The sequence below is a fragment of the Canis lupus genome, chromosome 20 (assembly GCF_003254725.2).
Source record: "Canis lupus dingo isolate Sandy chromosome 20, ASM325472v2, whole genome shotgun sequence".
Lineage (NCBI taxonomy): Eukaryota > Metazoa > Chordata > Mammalia > Carnivora > Canidae > Canis > Canis lupus.
Genome location: NC_064262.1, coordinates 51,574,475 through 51,592,293, shown reverse-complemented (window position 1 = coordinate 51,592,293; position 17,819 = coordinate 51,574,475). Strand labels below are relative to the sequence as shown.

At 40.8% G+C, this 17,819-nt stretch overlaps 1 protein-coding gene across 6 annotated transcripts; it reads right to left on the bottom strand.

The window, feature by feature from the left end:
• Position 1: 1 nt before the first annotated feature.
• On the bottom strand, positions 2–17,533 carry LOC112666459 (zinc finger protein 426-like). Of its 6 annotated transcripts, none has more exons than XM_049098160.1 (7): positions 17,425–17,533; positions 7,897–7,984; positions 7,312–7,397; positions 6,647–6,773; positions 5,829–5,927; positions 4,998–5,080; positions 2–4,537 (listed from the first exon to the last, which is right to left on the bottom strand). In XM_049098160.1, exons 2-7 carry the CDS (start codon positions 7,919–7,921, stop codon positions 3,269–3,271), a joined length of 1,689 nt encoding a protein of 562 aa, XP_048954117.1. In that variant the 5' UTR covers positions 7,922–7,984; positions 17,425–17,533; the 3' UTR covers positions 2–3,268. The 6 variants fall into 6 exon arrangements, with proteins under 6 accessions (XP_048954117.1, XP_035558664.1, XP_025313208.1 ...); XM_035702771.1 differs by having other exon boundaries at positions 5,829–5,909; XM_025457423.3 differs by having other exon boundaries at positions 7,897–8,037; positions 17,425–17,518.
• Positions 17,534–17,819: the final 286 nt, after the last annotated feature.

Below are 17,819 nucleotides of genomic sequence, written 5' to 3'. Positions count from 1 at the left end.
ATTTCTTTCCATTTTGTCACTTTTTTATTGTTTAAATGCATAAAAAGGAATCACCATTTTAAACAAGTGAACAATTCTATTCAGCTGACACCAAGTACATTGGTTTTTGTGCAACCGTTAACCACTATCCATCTCCAAATGCTTTCACATTTCCAAATGGATACTCTATCCATTCAACATCCATTTATCATTCATCTTTCCCTCCACCAGCTGCCAATCATGCACTGAGAAAAGTAGGTTCCACCTGGGTCTTGTTAGCAATAATGGAAAATAAAGACGCAATGAAACAAAGATAATAAGGGGGGACGCCTGGGTAGCTCAGCAGTTGAATATAAGCCTTTGGCTCAGGGTGTGATTCCAGGGTCTGGGGATCAAGTCCCATTTTGGGTTCCCTGCGGGCAGCCTACTTCTCCATCTGACTATGTCTTTGCCTCTCTCTCTGTCTCTCATGGAATTAATAAAGTATTTTTTAAAAGGTAAGGGAAAAGGAAGAATGAAAGAGGACAGAAAGCAAAGAAGGAGGCAATATGTCAGACTTATCCTATGCAATATACCACATAAAAACACCTAAGCACAGCACCACTCAAATCTAGAGTCCTACACTGGAAGTTCAAAATCACATCACCGTTTCCAGGGTAGAATCCACTGCAAACACAAACTTTTTGTGGAAAATGAGGTAAATAAGAAAAATCTCTATGAAATGTCCTAATTCCATAAAATTATACATGTAAAACAGCACAATTTTGATAATGGCAAGCACTTCGATTACAACTGTAGTATCCTTTTCATCCCACTTCTTTATGTGAAAAATAACCAAGTAAATGAATGTGAATATTGACATTTGAAAGGATGATTTTTGAGAAATCCATGTCAGCATCTGATTTGAGTGCTTCCCATCTAATGTTGGTCATCTCAGGAATGCCTATGGGAAGTGCAACCAAAGGCAGAAATTTGGTGCTATAATTAGGGAAGAAAGGCAACAAAGGAGTTACTGAAGAGGCTGTTGAGAAACAAACACAAAGACAAATACAAGCAAGTCACAGGTGCTTTGGAAATAAAGGAAAAGATATCTATTACAAGAGGAGAGTAACCATAAACTTAAATGCACAACGTTTGCATTTGGGACTCACAATGTCCTCTTGGTTCTAAGGCCAGTGGCCCATCACAGCTCCTCTCCTAGGTGAAAAAGCCTTTCCAGGAGGCTCATTACATCCTTGTTGCTCAGGCTGTAGATGGAGTTCAGCATGGGTGTGATCACAGTGCACACCCCTGAGGTAATCAAGCTTCTCTGGTTAGAATGTACCAAGAAAACTGAGCTGGACTGCCAGGCTTCTCCCATAGGAAAAGATCACAGAGCAGTAAGACCTACAGGTGGAAAATGGTTTATATTTTCCCATGAAGAAGACATTCTTATTTAGGAGGAGACAATCCAAGTATGAAAAGAGGAGCTCAGTGAGATCAGCTAACGTTATCAGCACAATAACAATGATGAGGGTATCAGATTGCTGGAATTACAACTTATGGGTTTTGAGATATCAATACTTAAGGCCAGTCAGTGTATTATACATTCCAACACACACCAAGCAGTTAAGACTACAGCCATATTCAAAAGAATCCCTTCCATATCCCAGTCTCCAAACACAAGAGTGTATCTGGGTCACTTCTTTTTAAGTAGGCTCCACACCCAGAGCCCAATCCAGGGCTTGAACTCAAGACCCTAAGATCAAGAACTGAGCTGACGTCAACAGCTGGACATTTAACTGACTGAAACACCCAGGTACCCCATATCCAGGTGACATCTGATCAGGATTTATCATTAAATTTGATTTGAAGTGTACTCTACTGATTTAAGCCAGAAGGAAGGTGACATTAAACTGCTGCAGCCTACAAGGCCACCCATGACATAACTAAAGGCTGCTCAAGTGTTACAAGTACATAAATGTGTTAACTCAAAACTGAAACAAGGTTCTGATGGATTCTGTGTCTCTATCAGTTGTGGCATAAAGTATATCAGAATATCAGGATCTGTCCTAGCCACAAGGTTTCCTATCTCATAGCATGTGAAGGGATGTGAAACTAACCACCATGTCACATGCTAGGTGCAGCTGTTTCTGAACACAGGCAAAGAATAGAATTGCTTTCCCAGGATATGGTGATTTAAGAACAAGAGAACATTCTCTGTTCCCAATCTCTCCACACACTGTCTGAGGTTAAAAATATTTTCTAACCTAGTACTGAGTATGTCGCTCTCTTTCCAGAGTTATGAGATCAGGGTATAACCTCACTGTTTCTAAAGTCTTTCCTGACCCAGAAAGATCAGGTGTGAGAGAAACATTTCAGGAAATCTAGACACATATCCTCCACCTTTGCCAGCATGAGGCACTGCAGATGGACTCTGAACAATGAACTAAATTCAACTGCTCACCATCTTCACAATATTAGACAAGGTCAGTATACACTAGAGGATCCCAGTGGCTTGTATAACATTAAGTCTAACGGTGATAGTCCCACATGGGGCAAGGCTGCAAACCAGGTATAGAAACTAGACTGGACTAGCATTGCTATGAGGGGCAGAGAGCCAGACCATTCCCAAAAATGCTCTGGACAGAGTGGCACATGTTCAAAAAACATCTATGAAGCTACCCTGTAAGTTGAGTTCCATACATCTTCAACTGTGCTCCTCCAGCATGGTTTGTAGGAGACTGATTGCTTTCCCACATCATTTAACTTCATAGACATCTAATTAAGGAGCTCTTTCATGTATTCAATGGGACACCTGTAGACCTGTCCATAGTCCTCATATTCAAGTTTTCCCTCCAATGTCGCTTTTTATGTTTTTGAAATACACTGGAATAACACTTTGTCATGCTTATTATGTACATAAATCCTCAATTTATTGTGCTTAGTGTTTAGGTGTTTAGTCATGGCCATGACTGAAGTTTTCCTCACATTCCTTACAATTCAAAGGGTTGCTCTCTGGTATCAATTTTTACATGTTGAGTTTGGCTTGATTAGATAGTGAAGGCTTTCCCCCAGGCTTTATCTCCAGTGTGACTTCAAATGTGTAAATACTGAAGGTTTTCCCATATTCTGTACAAAGGGTTTCTCTTTACTTTGAATTTGTATGTTTTTGAAGGTTGGAAAACCAAGTGAAGCCTTTCTCACATTCCTTACATTAATATGGTTTCTCTCCAGTATTAATTCTTAAATGTCACATCAGGATGAGAGCACTAGTGAAAGCTTTGTCACAGTACTTACTTTCACAGGGTTACTCTCTAGAGTGATTTCTCAAATGGCTATTAAAATATAAGAAAGTCCTAAAGGCTTCCCCACATTCACCACATCGAAAGGGTTTCTCTGCAGTATGGGGTCTCAGATGTTCATTAAGATATGAGGAATTACTGAAGGCTTTCTCACAGTCACCACATTCATAGGGCTTCTCTCCACTGTGTGTTCGGAGATGTTTTTTAAGGACTGAGGGCCAAACAAAAGCTTTGCCACATTCTTTACATTGATAGGGTTTCTCTCCTGTGTGAATTCTCAAATGTACACTAAGTCGTGAAGAATTAGTGAAGGCTTTCCCACACTCCTTACATTTATAGGGTTTCTCTCCAGTGTGAATTCTTAAGTGTTCATTAAGAATTGAGGAACTACTGAGGGCTTTCCCACATTCCTGGCATTTATAGGGCTTCTCACCACTGTGAGTCTGAACATGTTTACGGAGGACTGACAGCCAAGCGAAGTGTTTCCCACACTCCTTACATTTATAGGGCTTCTCTCCAGTATGAATTCTCAAATGTTCATTAAGAACTGAGGAACGACTCACGGCTTTCCCACATTCCTGACATTTATAGGGCTTCTCGCCACTGTGAGTTCGAACATGTTTACGAAGCAGTGAGGGCCACTGGAAGTGTTTCCCACATTCTTTACATCGATAGGGTTTCTCTCCAGTGTGAATTCTCAAATGCACATAAAGGCGTGAGGATGTAATGAAGGCTTTCCCACATTCACTACATTCAAAAGGTTTTCTTCCAGCGTGAAGTCGAATGATATGATTATTGAGGCACTTGGAATCTGCATAAGACTTCCCACATTGTTTACATTCATGGAGTTCTTGAGCAGTATGTGTCTGCACATGCTCAGTACGGCCTGCAGGGAAAACTGAAGCTTTTAGAAACTGCCTCCATTCATTGAGGTCTCTTCCATTGTGAGTTCTCACATGTGTCTGAAAGCGTGAATGACTAATGAACGTTTTCCCACAGTCCCTGCATTCAAAAGTCTTCTTTGCCATACTAGTTCTCTCATACGCTGTATGTGGAGTCAGGCTGAAAACTTTATCACGCTGATTAAACTCAGAAGGCTTCTCTCTAGTAGAGTTTTTCTTTTGTGGGTTAAGGAAGCCATTGCGGTACTGATTATGCTCAAAAGTGTTCCCTCTATTTTGAGTTCTCACATGTGTCTTAAGGTTTAAATGTTTACTCAAGACTTTTCTACCTTGTTCACAGTCAGAGAGTTCTGCTCCATGGTGGGTCTTTTCCTGTTAATAAAAGGATGAAAGTTGAGGATTTTCAGACTGATTATAAAATTCAACCTTATAATGCAAGAAATAGGATGATGATGACTCTTACCAGTTTTATTACATAAATATAGTTCCTGCTGATTTCTTTCAAATTGAATCAGGGAACTCTTCTGCTAAAAACTGATGCCATCTATGCTACTCTTATGATCATTCCATTGAAATTTCATGAAAATGTGTAAAGACTCAATAATGAGTTATATATCTGGGAATATTTACTTGTAGTATCTAGGAAGCAACAATTTTCACGATAGATTTGGATTATAAATCCCAAATCATCATATGCAGAGTATCTCTGAATTACTTTGTCTATGGTGAATGCCACTTGTCTCAAATGTCTCACACTTGCACTGAATTTTATAACAGGACCACCAATCTTTTTTGAATGTGGAATATAAAAAATATCACTAATCAATCTTACTTTTTGTATTTCAATGGCTGTTTTTCCTCCAAAAAAATCCTGGCGAGATGCTGATTCTTTAGTTTGAGGTCGCATTTCCCATTCTGAAATAAAACAAAAACACAAATTCAAACATCTGCAGAAAGAAATCACAGGCTTAACAATTTTAAACCAAGACTTAGCTTTCTTTTATTTTCACATTGAAAAATGGTGAAATGACAATAAAGAAAAAAGATTTCATCAGTTTGTTTATGGGAAAAATATGACAATAAATGTGTAGGGACAGATTTCCATGGCTTACTAAAAAATAATTTTCTAAAAATCAAATATGATGTCAAATGATAAAATATTATCAAGATAACATTATCAAGTAGACATGTGAAAAATATGTGGACAAGGAAGATACACCAAAATGATGAACTTAATGAACTTAAGAACTAGAAGAGATCATTGAGATCATAGAAATTTTAAGTAAAAGAGTAAAAGAAAGTGAAGATATCCAAAAACATCAGAGATAAATGGCTTCAGCCCTCTGAGACAAAAGGTATCTTAAAAATTGTACACAGGGGCAGCCCCGGTGGCGCAGCGGTTTAGCGCCGTCTTCAGCCCAGGGCGTGATCCTGGAGACCCGGGATCGAGTCCCACATCGGGCTCCCTGCATGGAGCCTGCTTCTCCCTCTGCCTGGGTCCCTGCCCCCGCCCCATCTATCTATCTCTATCTCTATCTCTATCATCTCTATCTCTATCTCTCATGAATAAATAAATAAAATTAAAAAAAAAAACATTGTACACATTACAGTTGCAAAGATCCCATACTTCAGACCAACCAATGAAGTTTGTAACAATACTCACCTTGGAAAACTCCGGTCTCCACTGTCCTCAGCTCCTGTTGTTCCAACCAAGCAACCAGCTTAGGTTTTGACAGTTGATATTCTGCCAGAGGAAAATGTACTTTTTTTTTTTAAAAAAGATGTTATTTATTTGAGAGACAGACACAGAGACAGCAACAGAGAACATAAGTGGAGAGGTGAGGGAGAAGCAGGCTCCCCACTAAGCAGGGAGCCCGACACAGGGCTCAATCCTAAGACCCCAGGATCATGACCTTCGCCAAAGGCAAATGCTCAACTGACTGAGCCACCCAGGGGCCCCCCGAAAGGTACATTAGAAGAAGCTCATATAAAGAGATGACAAAGCTTCCAATGAATCCCAAACTGTATTTCTAATGAAAGCAATGAAATTATACCAAAAGGACCAAAAGAGGCACATATTTATCTCTTGTAACAAAAGATTAGTTAACTCTAATCCCTAAAAGCCAAATTTGCATAAACATTTATTCAAATAGGAAATAAAGGGGATGAAGAAAGAAGATCTTTCTTCTGATGGGGAAACCACTAGAGCAATGGTCCTCAAACACTGGAGTGCATCACCATCAGGATGGCTCAATGAAACACAGAAGATGGGGCAACAACCCCAGATTTATAATTCAGAAGGTGGAGTCTAATAAGAATGTAAATTCCAAACAGAGTGATGGTGTTGCTGTTGGCCCTAGGACCACATTTACAGAACACCCATTGCAGATTATAATGCATTAATGTTATGTCCAGAGGGCATCACCAAAGCTGGAAACACATTAAGTATATGATATATATCTGAAATGTTGGCAGCCTTACCTACTGAGACCAGGTTCTGGTAGTTCTCCAGCATCACACTTCTGTATAGGTTTCTCTGATTAAGGTCCAGTAATATCCACTCCTCCTGGGTGAAGTCCACTGCCACATCCTCAAAGGTCACTGCAATCTAAACCATCGCACCTGGGTTGGCTTAAGACAAGACACATCTCCACAATGCTCATGGGGGAATGAGGGAAGACTCAAGGTTCTATGGTCCTAGGTACTCTTCTCTCCATCTAGACTCACTCAATGCTCATCTCCACTCATATGGCTTTAATGGCACCTTTTCAGTTTTTGAGTTTATCTGAGAAAAACCAGGGTAGGGGCTCTTACTTCCCTCTATTGCAGTAGATGACTGAATTCTTTGAGAAAAGGACACTTACACCTTCCTTACCAAGTCACAGCACACAGCAAGGTGGAAACTTGCACCTGGTATCCATGAGGTTCAATTGATTAGCAAAATACTGAAACTATATTCAGGGTAATCCCTCTTCAGTATGAGAGTTTCCACTTCCAGGAAAAATTCAACTGGGGATTCAGTCCTTGAATGGGGTTTATTTGTTTTAGGAAGCTCAGGACACAGATGTGCCTAGAAGGAATGTATCCAACTGGTGGATATAAATATGGCATTCATTCTGTTGACTGATATGCTTCTTTAAAATTACCTGATGATAATTTTTCAGCCAGACAGCTACCATCTTTTCTGTCTCTGTGTTTACCTCAGGAAGAAAAAAAGGATCTCTAGAAAGATCTTGGAAGGAAAAAAAAAAATCACTTAGAATACAGCAGGACCATATTAGTCAGAATCACCCACCTGAAAGTCATTCCATCCTAGTTTGAGATTCCCATATATTGCTGCATACTCAAGAAATTTTACATAAATACACACTACTGCCATAAAATACCAGAGTAGCCCTTGCCTCACTTGGAGCCATAAAAGGGACATGCAAGACATACCACCTACAAGGAAAGGGTTCACAGTCTTATTTTACGGGTATGGAAACCTAATCCCTGGGAAATCTGATTCTTTATTTGCCCAAGATAATAAAACTCATCAATGGGATTATGCAGCACCAAGTCCCAAAATACATACACTAGGAAGCTAACTTAGATAACAGCATTCTCTGGCATAATTCAGCTCTTTCTAAGTGAACCAGCAGCCTGACTACTTAGGTCCAGATCCCTGAGGCCTATATTCTGTAGGGTGAACTTTAAGAATCCTCTGAAAATGAGAATCAACGATGACTTACCATGCGTCAAATCAATGGCTGCCATCCTGGGAGAGCGATGTCTGATGCAAAATTTAGTGCCACGATCACTTCAGTGCAATTTAAGAATCTAAGTAAACATGGCAGTCTTCGTTACTCTTGACACAGTGTTAACCTGAAATACTTTTCATATCAATCATTAATCAGCACAAGCATTACTAATCCATCACCAAATAGAAAACATTAATGCATGTTCTCTGCAGATGACATGGGAAATTCACTAAAAGTGTTATAACCTATGGCATGAAAATCAGTAATATCTATTACCATTTCCTGATGATACATACATGACAGATGTCTCACTAGGAGCTGTACATACATCAGCTCACCTGATGTCCCTGATGTGGGACTCGATCCCGGGTCTCCAGGATCACACCCCAGGGTGCAGGCAGCGCTAAACCTCCGCGCCACAGGGGCTGCCCATAAACATCCCCCTTTAAAATAGGTTCATTGGGACGGCTGGGTGGCTCAGCAGTTGAGCCTCTGCCTTTGGCTCAGGGTATGATCCCAGGGTCCTAGGACTGAGTCCTGCATCCGGCTTCCTGCAAGGAGCCTGCTTCTCCCTCTGCCTAGGTCTCTGCCTCTCTCTGTGTCTCTAATGATTAAATAAAATCTTTAACAAAATAAATAAAATAAAATAGGTTTCATTAGCCCTACTTAATAACTGTAAATCTAGATTCACAGAACACTAATCATTAGTCTAATGCCATCCAATTAAGAAAAAGATATCCACAACTGAATGCAATTAGACTTCTCTCAAATGGTTGATATCCTGAGGTTGACTCCCAAGTATGATCAGCCGTCAGCCTAGACCTGCGCTGTACATTTTGTAAGCCAGCAGCCACATATGCTATTGAGTACTTGACATGCAGTCAGTAAAACAGGATTTTAAATTTTATTTACCTTTGATTAAAATTTAAGTTTAAAACCCATATGCAAAAAAAAAATAAAACCCATATGCAGATTTGCCGATTAGAAAACTTATCTATGTTTGGGTAAACTTAAATACTTACATCTACTTTCTCAAATGTACTTATTACATGATTCAAACACATATCAAATACATCTGATGAAAATTTTGTGTCCAATGAATTCTGAATACTTAGTATGACAAGAATTTAAAATACCTCAGTTTTTCTAAGGGTTACATGCTGAAATATTTTGAATAGATGGGTAAAGTATATTATTATATACATGACTTCCTTCTTTTTTATTACAGCTACAGAAAAACTAATCATATACATGGCCTACATTGGCCAACATTGGCCTATAATACTGCTGGATGTTATGAAGAGGAAAAAAATGAAATGTTTTATTTGGTTAACACTGTCAAGCTTCGCTTGATGGAACTTAAGGACTTGAAGCCCTGCACCTCCTTTTTATTTATCATAATTCCTTCATTATTTTCACAAATATTTATGAAACTGTGGTGCTAGGCGCTATGCAGAAAACAGTGAAATATACAGAAAATGTCCCAGGGCTTAATATCCCAACATTCCTTTTTTTTAAAAACACTTTTTTTAAGATTTTATTTATTTATTCATGAGAGACACAGAGACAGAGAGAGAGAGGCAGAGACACAGGCAGAGGGAGAAGTAGGCCCCATGCAGGGAGCCCGACGTGGGACTCGATCCCGGGTCTCCAGGACCACACCCCAGGCTGCAGGCGGCGCTAAACCGCTGCACCATGGGGCTGCCCTATCCCAACATTCCTAAGAGACAAAATATTCATTTATTAATGACAGCCGTTTATCGGTGCTTATGGAGAAAATAAAGAGTGTCCTATATACAAACACAAGTTTATACACAAGTATTTTGGATTGCTTCTTGAACAACATAATGACAGAAATGGAAAATAACTACTGGCTGTTCTAAATAGGACCCAAAATGTTAAGAAAAATAATGCTGGAAGGATTTTACAAAACTCAGAAGATTCTTCCAAGTATTCAACAACCTCAGCAGAGTCTTGTTTGAGGCTCAAAGCAATCAAGGTTTGTCCACTGCCCTTTGCGCTGGCAAAGGAGCAATGCCAAATTAGGCTGTGCTTCATATTGATCTATTTTTTAATTTTTTAAAAGATTTTATTTATTTATACATGAGAGAAAGAGAGACAGAGACACAGGCAGAGTTGAGAAGCAGGCTCCTTGTGGGTAGCCCAATGTGGGACTCGATTCCAGGTCCCCGGGATCACAACCTGAGCTGAAGGCAGATGCTCAACTGTTAAGCCACCCAGGCATCCCCATATTGATCTATTTTATGAGTCTTTCCACAGAACCTCTTTTTCATATTATCACTTCCAAGTTTTTATTTTTATTTCTTTCTTAATGAGGCTTCCTTCTTATTTTAATCTTTTAACCTGATACAGTTAAAAGATAATTCCTATGTTGAAAATTATTGACTCTTTAATAACAGAGAACAGCAGCCCAAACCCTGATCTACAGAATGGGATTCATATTATGACAAATACTGGAAGTTCCACAGTTTTATTACCATAAACCAAATCAACTCTCATAACCCAAGATACCTCATTCAACCAATGAAAAGACCGAAACTCTGAAATAACATGCTTCCACAAACATTGCATCTCAAATGCTTAGTATACATTGCAGGTACTCCCAGGGGTCTCAAACCGACATCGTTTGGGGTGAACAGGCCCAGAAATGTGTTTATTTTGGTGGCACCTGCACTTTTTACCTTTTGTTGTTAGTTTTGTTTTGTTTTTGAGATATAAGTGCTATACAATGAAATACACAGATCTTAAGTATTCTGATGAGCTTCAACACTTATGTTTACTTGTTTAATGAGCAGTACAAGAAGATATAGTATATATTCATTTCCCCAAAAGTCTTCACCCTTCTAGTTCATTCCCTCACCTCCATTCCAGAGGATCATTATCTCATTTGTTAATTACTAGATACATTAAACAGTGTGCACATCAATCACAAATTTATTATTCTAACAATTTTCTTGTTTAGAGAAACAGTAAGGGAGAAAACATTCTTTAAACTACCACTGGACGTGTGGATGTGTCCATTTCTTCTTATATTTCTGTCAAGCATTGGTTTATAGTTTGTGCAACAATATTATGGGATAGATGAAAATTTTTAAATTGTATCATTTTGGAGATACTGAATTTTCTATTATAAACAACTCTCTCTAGTAATGCTTTAGGACAGTGTTGTCTGACATGAGGATCCATTTTCTTTTGGAGAGCTTTTTGCATATTAAGGGTAGCATTATATCTGCCTGAAGGACATTATGACCCAGTGATCACTGACCAAGACCAGGATTCATATCACTCAAAATATATCAATCTAGACTACTTTTAAGTAAGTCTCTAACAAAGTATACCCCAGGTATTAGGAAATGTAGTTAAGTACTCTAGAAATATAAATGTGTGGGGATCTCTGTCTTCAGAGCATTCACCCATTGCAGCCAGGAGCGTCTGCAAATTGAACACTTACTTCCCAAGGATACCTGATATGTCTGCCCATCAGACATAGCTTGGCTATATCCCAGAGATTTTCTTTTTTTTCCCCCCCCAGAGATTTTCAAATGTTTGTCCAATGCCTGCTGAATACCTCTGCCCCCAGGAAACCCAGTCAACTTTACAATCAAGGGACTGCAATGATACCTTGCAAATAAGATGTGACCCAGTCTTGGGGAGAAGATATCCCTACAAATCTGACCATCCTTTTACTCTGTTCAACTCCAGGATCTAACAGAGTGCTCTTTACATCTTTATGTTACTCTTCCCATGTATATCAAAAAAAATCAAGGAGTGGTTTTTGTCTCTTGATTAGTCCCAGAATTATACAGAAATGAGACAGACAGTGATTGCAGGAGATACACCTGTAAAGATGAGATCTGGGGGTTGATTTCATCAAGTCTTTGGTCTGGAGCCAGTAGCTGAGCTCCTTCAAAGACACTCAGCTGCATTATGAAAATCAAGCTATTACCTATGGCTCATTGTGAAGATGTCCAAACAGAAGCACTTGTGTGAGAGTCCAAGTGAATACCATGCTTAGCTGCTACCTCAGTAATGATGACTACAAAAACTGTGGTGAGGGATAGGTTCTTATGACCGGACTTCCACAGAAAATGACAAGCTCAGATTTACTAAAACAAGCTCAAATCAAACCTCAAGAAAGCTCTTGGAAAAGGACATTTCTTGTGGACACAAGACTGACACTGTTGAAAATCAAACATGAAATTTAATTGTACAAAATTACAAGCAAAATTAGAATGTCTATCTCAACTAGTTGTTCAAGTGAAAATTAGAGCACTGATGAGGGAAGAATGAGAACTTGAAAACTGGAATGAGGACATCCAGTTGGATCAAGCCAAAACTCACAATCTTGAATCCACAAGACACGGACTCTCCCTCATCAGGAAATCTCCTGTCCTTTGGTTTCTGAAATGAGCCTCCCTCTGTTTAAAAATACTGAGGAAATCTCATTTGAGACAGGAGTCTTAGAAGGAAATGCTCCGCCACTTTGGAAAACTGTGTGGAGGTTCCTCAAAGAGTTAAAAATAGATCTGCCCTACGACCCAGCAATTGCACTGCTGGGGATTTACCCCAAAGATACAGATGCAATGAAACACCGGGACACCTGCACCCCGATGTTTATAGCAGCAATGTCCACAATAGCTAAACTGTGGAAGGAGCCTTGGTGTCCATCGAAAGATGAATGGATAAAGAAAATGTGGTTTATGTATACAATGGAATATTACTCAGCCATTAGAAACGACAAATAACCACCACTTGCTTCGATGTGGATGGAACTGGAGGGTATTATGCTAAGTGAAATAAGTCAATCAGAGAAAGACACACATTATATGGTCTCATTCATTTGGGGAATATAAAAAATAGTGAAAGGGAATAAAGGGGAAAGGAGAAAAAATGAGTGGGAAATATCAGAAAGGGAGACAGAACATGAGAGACTCCTAACTCTGGGAAGCGAACTAGGGGTGGGAGAAGGGGAGGTGGGCGGGGGGGTGGGGGTGACTGGGTGACAGGCACTGAGGGGGGCACTTGATGGGATGAGCACTGGGTGTTATTCTATATGTTGGCAAATTGAACACCAATAAAAAATAAATTTACAAAAAAAAAAAAAAAAAAAAGGAAATGTTCCTTCTCTTCAAGATCCACCCAAACCACCTGCTACTGCCCCTAGTGACATAATGAATTCACAGTCCAAGGTAACAGGGATACAATACAGTGTAAGATAAAAAAGCCTGCACAATGAAATAGTTCCAACTCCAATAATATGTAGAAAAAAGTAGGGTACCCTGTCGGGGAATAAACTATAAGCATGCCAGACCCAGAAGAAGGGTGGAATGTAACAATAAACTGGGCCAAATTCATTGACATGGGGTACTTATCAGACAGTCTGGGTTTAATGTGTACTAGCTCATGGACCCGGGGAAAGCTCTAACAGCTTACTTGCTTGGAAGGTACCACAGACTCAATGGTGACCTACAGAAATGAGTTCACATGCCTTAACTTCCAAAATAGAATGTGAAAGAGCAAATCTTAGGGAGATAGGAATGTTGCATTGGATTTATCCTGTATGATACACAGTCCCCATTCCCCATTGTATGTTGAGGGAATAGACTCTCCACAAAGGTACTGAGAAACAGATAACTCGAGAGCCTCCATCCTAGAAGCCTCTGTGATTGGTCTCCATGATAGATGAGGTATGACTGTAGGGGCTATAACATTGCTAAGATGAACTCCTTGATTTCAGTGGGGAAGATGAGAACCCAAAGTAGCAGAAATCAAGTAAGTGGCGCTGCACTGCCAAAGACAAAGACATAATGGGCACATGCATCAAGAGCACTGGGAATGAAACAGGAATCAGAATGCTTTAGCCTGGGACACCTGGGTGGCTCAGCGGTTGAGCATCTGCCTTCAGCTCAGGGTGTGATCCTGGAGTTCTGGGATCGAGTCCCACATCGGGCTCCTTGTATGGAGCCTGCTTCTCCCTCTGCCTGTGTCTCTGCCTCTGTGTGTGTGTCTCTCATGAATAAATAAATAAAATCTTAAAAAAAAAAAAAAAAGAAAAAAGAATGCTTTAGCCTGCAGAGATTGTTAGTGGTGGCTGACTGACCCCAGCCTAACTGATCCCCTGAAATGAAACAGATAGGCAGCCTATTACAACAGAGATCTGGGCTGCCAGACCTAGCCTAACAGTTTATACAGTACATTTTAGCCATAGTGGGCCAAAGAGCCTCTGTGCTATATTCAAGTCTGTCACTGTGGTTTCAAAGAAGCCATAAACAATATGTAAACCAATGAATATAGTTAAATTTGTCTAAAGGTATATTCACAAAAACAGGTGGAGGACCAGATTTGGCCCCAGGGTCCAGTTTGCCAGCCTGTGTACTAGAATTTTAACATCAGTTACAGAGACTACAGATGTAAGTGGTCTCAAGTCCAATAACCAAAACTCTGATTTGACTTACCACAGTGGAAAAATCACAGTCCCTTATCCAACTTCCAGACATAGGCTGTATCACAAGCTTAGAACTCCTCAGCAAAAGATTTTGCACCACCACCACTATTCATACTATAAACCTTCCTACAGACTCTTCATAAAGGGATGTACAGTCATTTACAGGTGACCATGCATGGGGGAAAAGGAAGTACTCAGTCTCCAAGAGGACACTAATTCCTAAGGATCCAAAAATACCATTATGGCACACCACCAAAGTGGAGGCTTATGGTAGTCAGGTGATTTTTTTAAAGTCTTAACTTCAATGAACTCAGACTGGACCCAGGTGCGGCAAGCACCCACCCATTTGGGTTTCTTTCTTTCCCCTAAACCTGTATATATAATTGGAATTTTTGGCAACTAGCAGAATTCCCTTATCTCTGGCCCATACGGTAAGGAGCATTATGGTAGTAAAAGCTAAAAAGAGGATCCCGGAATTCCCCACCATTGGACATAATAATCCAGAAACAATGCCAAAACTGCAGGGGGAAATGCAAGGGCTAATGCCACCATTAAACTTGCCTGAGGACTGGGAAATAGGGGATTGGCCTTAAAGAAAAAACTATGAGGACATCAACAATCACCTCAAAACCAATTCCAGAAACCTAAACATAAACTGCACTGGGCTGGTATGTTTTCTCTATGCTTGTTGTATTTATTTATATGAATGAATTTATATTACCTAGCCATTCACTTCTTCTAATTTTCATTTCATTCATTTCATTTTCATTAATATACAAGTTATTACAACATAAAATTGCAATTTAGTCTTTAGGTAACTGATTTTCATAAGATTGTAACTAAATTTGAAGAATAGTTACTATGGACTGGGAGGGAGAGAAAAATGACTCTTGATGTACACTTATTCCTTTATGCAACATAAGCTGAAATATACATCACCCTCAAAAGAGTTTGCGAAAAACCTTTTGAAGCCTCTGGATTTGAAGCTGGTAAACTATACATCACGGGCCTGTTTTTGTAAATCAAGTTTTACTGGAACAAAGCCATATTCATTTATTTAATAAGGTCTATGGTTGCTTGTGTGCTACAAAGGCAGAGCCGAGTAATTCCAGGCCTTATGGCCAACAAATCATAACGCACTTAAAGAGGACTGCAACTACCCCTCATTTTGACCTCAAATTTTCTAATTGATTAAGGTCTTCTTTCCAGCTCATCTAACTCAAAAGTCCAAAGCATCCCTGATTCAGCATAAACTGAATCCTCCCGCTCAAGCTATAAGGACTGTCCTAAGCCAGCAAGACCCCATGTGATTGACTTCAAGGCAGTGACTGCCCTGATCTTTGCTCACCTGCAGGTACACACTGACATTTGTCTCACATGTTCCTTATAAAAAAAAAGCTAGAAGTATTTTCATAACTTTGGAGACCATCTTTGAGATGCTACTCCCCTCTCTTCCTGGTATTGCCTCAGTAACATATATTTCTATCTTGTTTCACCACCACTTGTTTCTCTGTCTTTGACTTGCCAGTGGCCAATGGCCAGACCTGTTTTAGAACTCCAGAGACAGGGCAGCCCGGGTGGCTCAGCAGTTTAGCTCCACCTTTAGACTAGGGCCTGATCCCAGAGACCTGGGATGGAGTCCCACGTCGGGCTCCTTGCATGGAGCCTGCTTCTCCCTCTGCCTGTGTCTCTGCTTCTCTCTCTCCCTGCATCTCTCATGAATAAATAAATAAAATCTTAAAAAAAAAAAAAAAAAACTCCAAAGACAGGTGCTCTTGCACCTCTGAGCCACCCCCCTCCATTATTCCCTTGGCCTTTTCTGAGAGTCTACTAACCTCTGTACCAGACCCAATTACCATATTACAAAATCATGAAATACAGAAGACATTTAAGCACATCATGAATAAAATCATGAAATAAAATCACAAATATCAAAAAGTATAAGTTTCTCAAAGAACATGACTCTTCCAAGTCAGTGTTATGAAGAAACAATAGCTCTGCTCTAGCTTAAAAGAGACTAAGAAACATAAAAAAAAAAAAAATGTCATATATAAACCTTAATCACAGCGTAGATCCAAAAACATTCAAAAATATTTTGAAACGATGTGTAACCTTTTAGTTTTAGAGAACATTTTTAATTTTCTTGGGTGAAATCAATGTATTATCTTTTTAGCAGCAAAATATCCTTATCTTTAGGAGATACATCACCAAATATTTAAAGGTCAAGTATCACGCCTGCAATTTAATTCCTTTTTAACAGTCCACTAAAAAGCACATTTCTTTATCCAGAGAGAGCAACCAGACAAAATGAGAAAGTGGGTGACTCTACTTCAACACACATTCATAACATTTCCTTTAGGTTTAAGATTTTACGAAACAAAAATGCTGGGAAAATACACACTTAATCCAAACGTCCTGTTAATGTGAAATTCAATTACTCTAAAAGTGGGGTTAATAATGCCTCCATTGTTTTCTCCGGGAGTCCCCTGGTTTGAGGCTTGGTAGGGATGGACGGGCTTAGGAGGGAGGGATGTAAAGGTAGATGAAAACCTGTTTCTCTTTAGTACAAAGACTTGGGGTGTACGTACGTATACCTCGCTACTGAAATAGGCACACTACGCACATCCGAGAAAGCATATTACCTTCCGACTAAGATTGTGTGCCCAAAAGAAAAAAACGAGCGTGGAAAAAACACATTCTCGGATGAAACATTCTCTTCCACGCGAAAAGGAAGCACAGGCCCTTGTGAACCAACTTTCCCACCTGTCAAGTCCCCGAGGAAGCGAGGACGCGGGGCGGAGTCTGGGTCACTCCCAACAGCAGAACTGCGTTCCCTTCAGGAGAAAAGTCACCCACGTTGCTTGCACACTGGACACAAAGACCCCACGGACGCCCTCACCGCGCGGGTCCACAGCGGTCCCGGGGGGGTACCGCCGGCCCCGGCGGCGTCTCGGGCGAGCTAGGCGCATGCGAACCGCACGGCCCGGCGGCACGGCACGCCGACTGGGGAGCCTGCCTAAACCCGTCCCTGGACTCCATCCTCCTTCCCTCACCTTCACGCCACTCTCACCACTGCCGGCCCACGGACGACCACTACCATCCCGACGCGCTGAACGCCGCAGAGAGGAGACAGCGGAAGAGACCCCGGCGCGCGTGTGACGCCACTTCCGCTTCATGCCGGGACTCGAGGGGCGGGGCTTCCACCTCAGACTGCCGAGTGCCGGTCGCCTCCCGCGCGGGCTGAGGGGCTGGCTGGGCTGGGCGCTTGTTCTGAGTCCCGGATGCGGCCGGGAGGACGCGCCAGGGGCTGGAACCAGGTATGTGGACGCGACCCGCGGAGGGCGGGACCGGGCGCGGGGACGGGCCGGGGTGACGAAGGGCGAGGCCCAGCGCTGGTTTGGCCGGTCAAGGACGCTCGTGTGCTCACCCCGTAGCCTGCGCAGTGGAA

What these genes read in the sequence shown, in the direction of transcription:
- LOC112666459 (XM_049098160.1), bottom strand. Translation starts at nt 7,921, where the DNA reads ATGGCAGCCATTGATTTGACGCATG. An exon ending in GGCTGAAAAATTATCATCAG is followed by an intron (nt 6,774 to 7,311) that starts GTAATTTTAAAG and finishes GCGATGGTTTAG; the next exon opens with ATTGCAGTGACCTTTGAGGA. An exon ending in CCAGAACCTGGTCTCAGTAG is followed by an intron (nt 5,928 to 6,646) that starts GTAAGGCTGCCA and finishes AAAAAAAAAAAG; the next exon opens with TACATTTTCCTCTGGCAGAA.